This window comes from Colletotrichum fructicola (assembly GCF_000319635.2).
Source record: "Colletotrichum fructicola Nara gc5 chromosome Unknown KSG_Nara_v1_contig11, whole genome shotgun sequence".
NCBI lineage: Eukaryota > Fungi > Ascomycota > Sordariomycetes > Glomerellales > Glomerellaceae > Colletotrichum > Colletotrichum fructicola.
Genome location: NW_027094061.1, coordinates 2,490,510 through 2,500,145, shown reverse-complemented (window position 1 = coordinate 2,500,145; position 9,636 = coordinate 2,490,510). Strand labels below are relative to the sequence as shown.

Here is a 9,636-nt window from a genome sequence, read left to right as displayed (position 1 = left end):
AGGCCGTTCCTAACATTCAAGCACAAACAAATCAGCGTCATGCCCTAAGCTCACTCGTAGCCCACCCACAATGGGGGTCCCAGCCGAGAGAGGCGAGTGAGTGTATCTCGGCCGGCCTATTGGTGCCCGGCAGAGCATTCACTAAGTCGGTGGACAGCATATTCCCGCTGGAACGGCACTTATCTTGCGAAGCGTACTAGCACGCTGATCGTAAGAACAACGACGTGGCGAGCTGTGGGTCGTGCTGGGTCACATCATTGGCAGCCGGAACCCACGGCCTGTGATGCGTTACGGCTCTTCGATCGAGATGTTTACCGGCTCTGGGTTTTCACATCCAAGCAAGGGCGACAGGTCGAACCGTGGGATGGAGATATCGAAGAAGCGGGGTGGCGCAGCATGGAGACAAGCAGCGTACAAGCCGGCATCCACTCATCTGTGAATCCGGGTACCCTCGTGCGCTCTACTATCGCTAGATGGACACCTGACCGTCCGGCGATCGCAAGTCTATGGTTGATCTATAAGCAACACCGGACTTAGTAACAGGGCATGTATCAGAGATGTTCGGTGCCGCGTGGATTATATAGTCTACCGAGCGAACGACCGTACCTAGCCACTGACGCTGTAAGTCGCCAGGTATGAGGGTTGTCGCGCTCATAGCGACCTGCTCCTCAAGCCATACCTCAGCGCTAACGCTCCCACGAAGCTCGGGGTCTGCTAGGCTGTCGGTCCCACGTGAAATAAGTCAAAGCACCCACTTTTCGACCACCCCTGCATTTCGACCACCCATAAAATGCCGCCCAGCCACCCCATTAACTACTATACCCAATTTTCAAACTACCACAACATTTTCAATCCTTCATCAATTTCCATCATTCTTTCAGAATACCTTTTTCATTATACAATGAAACAGTATACCGAAAATGAGGTTATCCAGGCGCTTAACGACATCAAAAATGGTATATCTACTCGCACTGCCTCCAGGCGATGGGGTGTGTAAGGGTCTAGGACAAGGTCGGTGCCATTGGTCTAGCCTACTACTACGAGCATTCCAAGCTGGAGGAAAGAAGAACCATTCTGGGAAAGAGTGGTGCCCTTCTCATCTTTAAATACATGTGAGTCTTCTTCCAGAAGCTTCCATTGAGTATGGGCCGACAAGGTTCTCATAACCTTCCACGATATTCTGTAACCTTCCAAAGTATTCCATAGCTGAGGGTCTAGCCGAAGCTTCATATCGGTCCATAGACCGTGACAGGAACGCATCGTACCGACTGCTTAGGCCTGCTAAGCTGGCCTACTTCCAGTGTATCGTCGCTTGCTGTTATCAGAAGCTAGCAACAGCAACCAGTGTCGGGTGGTCAGTTTAGCGGGGAGCTTCTCTATAGGAGTGGGTAAGTCGATTTTGTGAGGAAATGGCGTTGGGATAGGACGGAACGACAGGCGAGGATCGTTCTCAGGCATTTCCTGCCAGCCACAACAGACGGTCCCGTGCTAGTTGGTCTTAGAGCTTTTAGGATTCTGCCCCACGCTTAGATCCGTTCAGTCGTATGTCTTGAGGGGATCGCGTGGTGTTTGGAAGAAAGAGGCGAGCAAGCGAGGTTGGCAAACCTCGAAAATTGATATACTATTTTAAAGCGTACTATCTCTTATATCCCAGTCCTGCTATTCATTTTCACATTGAAACGCCTCTCTACCCAGACGTAAAGCTTCTGTCAGTTGTCATTCTTCTTTAGCGTGCCCCTTTGACTTCCGAGACGAGCGTAGGGGTAGAAGGGCGAACTCACAACCAGGATCAACCATCTGTCCTGCGATCTTCATAATCTCTACTAAAGTTAGACCGTCGAGCGTCATTGGCCGGAGAGTAGCGGGTGTGTTCAATGCAAGTACACTCGCTAGTGAACTTCCAATCTGAGACACCTTCTCTGAGATACTTATCTTATTTACAGCGAATGTCCTCTGGGGTAAGAGTTGGAGGACAAGGACAATGTCTTGGGCTATGCTCAAGGGATAGCCTAGCGACATACTCTCGCAATAATCCGTGCTCGTCAGCGTCGTCACTGACAAGCACAGCTCCCACACAACAGTCTTAAGCCACCCGCATGTGACGAAAAGCTCGGCTTGCTGCGACTCAGGGTAGGCGGACACGTCGGCGAGGCAGTTTGATAGAGATCTCTGCAGCTGGCAAAGCTGCTCATGATCTGGGGGCCTCGCCGGCTTAATCGTCTGACGTTCCGCATAAGAGTTCCACGCTGTAATAAATTCGGCATCGAAAGGCCGGAAGAGGGAGATCAGATCAAGAAAGCCATGCAGGATCTCAGAGTCCCCAAGAAGTGGACCGAGGTGAGGTAGGTCTACTGTAGAATGCAAGGCCAGGGTTTTATGTCGTTGAATCGCGAAAGCACGTTCTGTGATGAAGAGGACCCAAAATGCGCGTCTAGCTTCCCTTGCAACAGACATGTCGGTCGTCTCCTCGTAAGTGGCTTCTTCATGGTACCTAAGCGTCTGTAGTATAGTTATCGCTTCGCGTAGGTAGAACCATGCGGCACGTTCGTTGCGGAGGCCAGAGTATGCGCAATGCAGCATAAAAGAGGTTTGAACTTGCGTGAGCGACTGGTTGTCCGCGAGGTGACAGAACCGTCTCGATCGCAGCACTTCAGAGACTAAGAAGTCGGCCGAGGGCTCCGAGAGGTCGCAATGGCTGCGCTGACGAGGCAACTCTGGCGAATCAGCGGCAGAGGCCGATGACACGTCACGGTCCGGAGCGACGGTGGCGCAACAGGACACAATAACGCCATAGCATCCGGGGCATTGAGCGAAGTTGCGGATGTACTCTTCTATGCGTGCTCGATCTATCATAGGTGAGATAGGATATTTGTGCGTCAGATAGGTGTCGAGGTATTGTCCGACTGTGTGAGTTGATAGCTGCGGCGATGGCCGGAACCTCTCACCCATCCCGGCTATATTCCATTGTAGTTGGCATGTGGAGCATGTCAAGCACGATCGATAGATGTGTCCGTTCGCCGTCTGGACTGTAGAGGCCGGAATGCCGTAGTGAGGATCAGGACTTTGTCCCTTCTGCTGTCGAATATCAGGTCTCTCTCCATATCTCGGCCCTTTAGGCCCCGGTCTCTTCGGAACTGCGTTATATGAGCAATCAACCTTAGCTAAGAGACAGTTGATGCACTGGTGACGCCCGTCGCACCGGATTTTACGGACGTGGCAGGTATCACACGCCTGCCTGATCCTTATCGTGGGCCGTTTCCTGGGCTTAGACACAGCTTTTCGTGGGGGCATATCGTCCTATAAACGGGTCTCTCCATAACCCTAAGCAAAACGTCTGCGAGATCGCATATGAACAATAGCGCCAAGGGTTCACGTCCACTATTACTTGCTTTACTATGTCGATCGTGTGCTTAGATCTGGTTTGAAACATTCTACTCCTCTAGGTGGTTTTAGAATTGCTATAATGGATTCCGTTTGAGGGTAGTTTCTGCAATACTCACAACATCATCTTCGTTTTTGATCCGACTTATAAGGGTATCTCGTTAGGAAGGGAGGGCGGGAACTAATACAAACTAAGGCGGGCAAAGGTGACGAAAAAGAGGAGGAAGGGGGGTATTGAGGTCAAATGGGGGCGACTGAAGACCAAAGGCGTCGCTCGTATATGTGTGTCTCCATCCTAGACCCAGAATGAGTTTCGGAAGAAGGAACTAATAGACGTCCCCACTGCAGCAACCAGCTAGTGCATAAGATAAGGGACAGGCCCTGCTAAGGATGCCAATATGCACTATTCCTGACGCATTCGGCCTAGGCATCAAGCTAATTTGTCCGCTCATCCGGTCACAACTTTCGGGCGAAAAGGGCTTGCGATAGGTTAGCAGTACAACCTCAACGTTGCAAGACTGGAGGCGCGTTATCACCAACCACACCAGCAGATTATAGGCATCAGTATCAGTCTTGAGCTCTTCGAGCATAGATAGCATATATTTCACAAAGATAAAAAAGAAAGAAGAAAGGGAGGCGTGGAAGAAGAAAAAAAAAAAGGGGGGGGGGGGGGGGGTAAAGAAAGGAAGGATTGGGTTAAAGGAGTGGCAGGAAGAGTTGCAAGGCAGCCGGCCCGAAATAGCCAATAAAGTCTGTCACCTTTTTATCCTCCGTTAACCAGCATGCTTCTTCAGTTGGAAACTACAAATGGTCCCTGGGATCATTATACAATAGCTCGACGCACGCACATTGATAGATCACACTTAATCAGCGAGCGCGCCAGTCGTACACCCATGAACCTCCGGCTGATCAATTTGGGGCATCCTGGGTCTGCGTGCGTAGAGAGCCCAGCTGCTCCAACTAGCAGGATCTATATCTATATTACTAGTAACAAGGAGTATAGTTTGACACAACGCCTCCCCGAGTAACACCATGAACTCAGCGATATCAGCGACATTAGGGGGCCCTGGGGCACACAGCAAAAGCGGCCCCAGGAAGCGCGAGCGAAGGCGGTGGTCGTCACTTAAACAAGTCAACGTAAGAACTTTTCCGCATCTGGCCATAGAGGGAAATCTTGCCTCTGTAATCTAAATCATGCTATTGTGAAGTTTATGCCTTCCTTGTCAATACGGAGAACATGGTTAGGTTTATCAGACACATAAGAATATTCTCATGTTTTGTTTATTATTTTCAAAATTTATCTTCACTTTAGTCCAGCCCAGTCTTAGCCATAGACCAAGCGTAGTCTTCTAACTAGATAGAGGTCTAACTAAAATATACTAAAGTTGATGTTCTACCCTAGCTGTGTATTTGCAGATGCTCATGCTAGGAGATCCGATCGTGTCGAGTTATTGAGAATCGTGGTCGAGACCCGGGCTTTCAAACCCCTCGCATTTAACATTCCACGTCGCAGGGTTTAGCTGCATATCCCTGCAGTTTGCGCAAAGTACACTAGGAGAAGTCCGCTCAAAGTTTTCCCGCTATTCTCGTAAGGTCTAGCGCTCCGCCGGCAGTCTGTTCATTGGTTACGAGCTGGCTAGGGCAGCCAACTGTGACACAATTGATGATAACATTAATTGTGGTGTTATCATCCCCTGTTCCACACTGAGGTATATAGTTGCGGGCCTATAGGGACAAGCAGCAGCGGGCGTGGCATAGTAGGACACTTGAGGGTAGAAAGAGTGTCCGTTGTTTTGGACACTATGACCCCCACGGCCGTGTCGTCATCCTCGGCGTTGAGCCTGTTTTCCAACAGTCCCACACTCAGTTAGCACCAGACTGCGGCTAGGAGGAGCGTTCATTTTACAAAGCAGGACATCCCAGGATATAGCACTAGCTACGTCGTGGTCAACCTATAAAACAACAACAAAACGCATAATAATTGTACTCAAACAAACCAACCTTAACATAGCAGCTGAGATTAGTGTTTAACATTACTCATTACTCACTATCTCCGTCCGTAGTATGCCGCATAATCAGCTTTTTGCGGTGTGCCTGCAAACTCGTCCCCAGCGCTGCCGCCAAAGCCAATCTATCAAACCTACTAAAAAATATATCAAACAATTGAAGCTATTCCCAACTGTCAATTAAACAATTCCTGACCCCCCAGATTTGATATATTGGGTTGATTTGGCTTGGCATATTATATAAGCATACATATAGCCAATAGGATGCCATTATCGCGAATATTCACGCCCAACACGGTCAGCTTTCTTTTTCTATATGCAGCACCATTTATCCTGGCAGCTCTAGGACGTTATTTTCTACCCTTCTGGCCAAATTTCCTCTTTAAATAATACTCCTGAGTGATCTGTGACTCCCAGATACGTTCGATATAGGTATAAAAGCAGTAGAATCGCCCTCTTTCAACGTCTCTTCTTCTTCTTCCTCATGCCTCATAAGCAGCCAGCATCAGCAACATCGCCACCATCCTAGGCTTGCCTACCTTTGCCATGATGACTTCAACCGTACGTCGCTACTCCCCCCCTCTTCCTCTTCCCCCTCTCCATGGCCCTATATAAGGGCGTCCCCATCCATCCAGGAAGCTCTTTTTCCCCAGGCACGATGATGTCTTAGTTCTTTCGATCAGCGGCGATGGCATCGCCGTGATAGAGAACCATGGATCATGATGGTGTTGTGCCTCCCTTTTCACACAAAAGGGGGATAATGCCACACTTTTGCTATATTTCCATGCCCCTTACTGTCCCCATCACCGTTGTCTTAAACTATCCCCTTGGAATACCCCAAAATGTCAGGGACCAGATACTCACAACTAACGATGCTATTCACAGATGTTATCCCCTACTCCCTTGACCACTAACGCACTTCAACTGCTTCGATCCCCCCCAAGCATCACCACTCAAGTGGCCAGCAGTCTCTCCATCGTCCTTCCCTCAAATCCATCTATCCTTGACCTCCCTACGATCACATGGCATAATAAGAGATATGTGGTTGAAGAGCAGCTGGCCCGTAAAGGAGGCAGGGGGAGGAAGAGTTGGATCAAGGACCATGGGGTCTTCCTTGTTGAGCTTTGTGATGAAGGGCCAGCTGGTGCTTACTGGTGCTGTCAACGATGTGACAGTAAAGGAAAGCCAGAGTTCTTTTCTGCTGCTGCTTCTAGCTCTGCTGCAGACCATCTTCGCAGGTATGTATATGTCTTCTGTTATGATTATTGCTAACTAATCTATATACAGATGCCACCAGATCACACAATGGGATCCTTCTTCCGATGACATAAGCTCAGGGGAAACTCTCTATAGCTCAGAGGATGGTACTCCTTTGTCAAAAAGGAGGAAGGTATCCCACGTACCCAGGGCCAAAGTGGCTACTGTCAGAGATCTCTGCCTTTCCATCATCATCACCAATGATCTACCATTCGACCACTTCAGAGACGACTTCGTCCAACAGCTTCTACGACTTCACAACCCCTCTCTGGTTGAAGAAGTGCCATGGGGCAGGACTGCAATGATGGACCATCTTCCTCTTTTTTTCGCCAGGGGCCAAGCCTACGTTAAGGCCGAACTTCACAGTGCCCTCACCAAGATCCATATTGGGTTTGATCTGTGGACTTCACCCAACAACTACGCCTACCTTGCAGTTACTGCCCACTTCGTCAACAATATGGGCCAGCACAAGTCTCATCTCATCGCCTTCAACCACATGAGTGGCGACCACAGTGGTCTCAACCTATCAAACAACATCTACGAGACTCTTCAGCAGTGGGAGATCACTAGCCAAGTGGGTGTGGTGGTCTGTGACAACGCCAGCAATAACGATACCTGTGTCTTCGCCCTCTTCAAGAGACTTAACCCCACGATGAATCAGCTCGACTGTCAGGCAAGGAGAATGCGATGCTACGGCCACATCCTCAACCTGGTAGCACGGGCTCTTCTCTTTGGTGCTGATCGCGAAGTCTTTGAGGCTGAGTCACTCTTCTACCAGACTGTCCACCATGAGGAAGAAGATCTGAGACTCTGGAGGAAGACTAGGCCAGTTGGCAAGCTTCGCAACATCGTGAAGTTCATCAGGGCTTCCCCTCAGCGATCTGAGCGATTCAGGAAAGCAGCCCAGGAAGTTGATGCTGGGTCAGACTTTGAGCTATTCACCCAAGGGTCTAAGGAGTCACATCTCCTCCTCAACAACGAGACAAGATGGAATTCCACCTACCTCATGATCCATCGAGCTCTTCAGAAGAGGGCAGAGATTGAGACCTACGTCAACTGGGTCCAGGAGCAGGATGTTGCCACCAAGAGGATACCTGACGATGACCTCCTTTCTTCAGAAGACTGGAAAGTCTTGGTTGAGATTAGATCTATCCTTGAGCCTTTCTACCTGCAGACGAAGAGGACAGAGGGATGGGGTAAAGGGGATGGGCATGGTCGTCTCTGGGAAGTCATGACTGGCATGGAGTACCTCCTTGAGCATCTAGAGGAGTGGAAGAGTCTATACAACTCCATACTCCGTCCCGTTGATTCTCAAAAGGAAGATGAGTCGTCTACGATCGATCTGACTGCTGATGAAGAGTCCCTACCATCACAGACTCGATCAGGGCGTCCCATTCGATCTTCAGTCCACAGTCAGACCCAGCCTCTTCAGGAATCTATACTTCCACAACATGTAAGGGAGGACTGGAGTCAACGTACTGCTCGATTCAGGGGTCTCTCTTCCTCGTACCAGGAGCATCTTCGTACTTCTATTGAGTTGGCCTGGCAGAAGCTCTCCTCCTATTATACGAAATTAGAGGAGTCCCCTTTGTTTGCTGGTTCTGTTATTCTCCACCCTTCGCTTGGTATCTCATACCTTGAGGCAGTCTGGGATGAAGGGGTTCAGCTTGAGTGGGTTCGTGATGCAAAGAAGGGGCTTAGGGATTACTTTGACCGCTGGTATAGGTCAGAGGAAGAGTCTGATGACTCTACGGCTGTTTTTGAGATCACACTTCCATCCCATGAAGACAGCCACTTCAGGCAATGGGTACAGAGCAAACGTGGTTGTGAGACTTCTCGACAGCAGGATGAGCTTGAGACATACCTCAGGCAACCTCCTCAACCCACAAACGATCCTATTAAGTGGTGGAGAGACCATCAGTCAACGTACCCTCTACTTAGTAGACTAGCACTTGATGTGATGGCAACACCAGCTATGGCTGCTGACTGTGAGAGGGCATTCAGTACTGCGAAGTTGACCTTGACGTCGCAAAGGCACTCAATAAAGCCTCAGACTATGGGTCAATTGCAGCTGACGAAGAATTGGCTAAAGGGCAGAGTTTTGCCTGTGGGGAGTGAGGTTGGGTCATTGATGGGATCATGACCGGTTGTGAATAGCTTCACTTATTTTCTAATTAGGTAATCTGTATTGGCGGCTTTGGGTCACGTGTTCTATGGATTTGCTTTGTTATATTGGCCAACAGGGCAAATCAACCAATACTGGCGAAGGGGCAATCAAATCAGTCAAATCTTGGCGTTATTTGATTTATTGGCTTTAGCGGCAGCGCTGCTCGTCCCACCACTAGCATTATCGCTTCGTGCTCGCTATAGGGATCTTCCGGACCCAGGCACTATCAGCCGCCTGGCTTCGACACCACTGACTCCCTCGGTCCAAACCATTGTTACGGTCAGCTATCCGACAGTAGGGTCTGCTAACAGAAGTTGGGGATTGACACGTTATAACAATACACTGGGTCGTGGTCGGGCGGCGAAATTCGGACTCTGCAACCTCCTCGTGGTGCCGCCTGGGAACCTATCTTTTCTAAAGGTAGAGCCAGTGCAGAGACGTTACGGCGCGCAAGTGCAAGTGGTGGCGGGCGCTGCGCACGAAGTTTTTCTGGTGCGGCGGAAGGGCGGGATCGGACCAGAAGTGAGGGATTTTGGCGTCGCACCAAAATTTTCACACGCGCCACCAACCACCAAAACACCAGCAAAATCGACAGATATCGAGAGACCGAAAACCGAAATGCGAACGCGAAGCTGCCCAATTTCGAGGGAACTAGGTAAAAACCACCCGACACTGCTTCTCGGGGCAGAGACAGGGCACCCTCACGCCTCCCAGATCTGGGAAATACCTCCAGACAGACAGACACTGAGGCGGGTTAGTCATGGGATAGATGGAGGCTACGCCGGCTGGGTAGCCCTCAGGACAGCCTAGGGCAAGACATGGTCG

At 49.9% G+C, this 9,636-nt stretch overlaps 1 protein-coding gene across 1 annotated transcript; it reads left to right on the top strand.

Annotated features, from left to right (window-relative positions):
- Positions 1 to 5,933: 5,933 nt before the first annotated feature.
- Positions 5,934 to 8,689, top strand: TRA1-6 (putative AC transposase; the record flags this gene model as incomplete). The annotated part of the gene is made up of 4 exons (XM_066153825.1): positions 5,934 to 5,948; positions 6,273 to 6,625; positions 6,675 to 8,632; positions 8,679 to 8,689. The coding sequence occupies 4 exons, from the start codon at positions 5,934 to 5,936 to the stop codon at positions 8,687 to 8,689; spliced, it is 2,337 nt and encodes a 778-aa protein (XP_066006944.1).
- Positions 8,690 to 9,636: the final 947 nt, after the last annotated feature.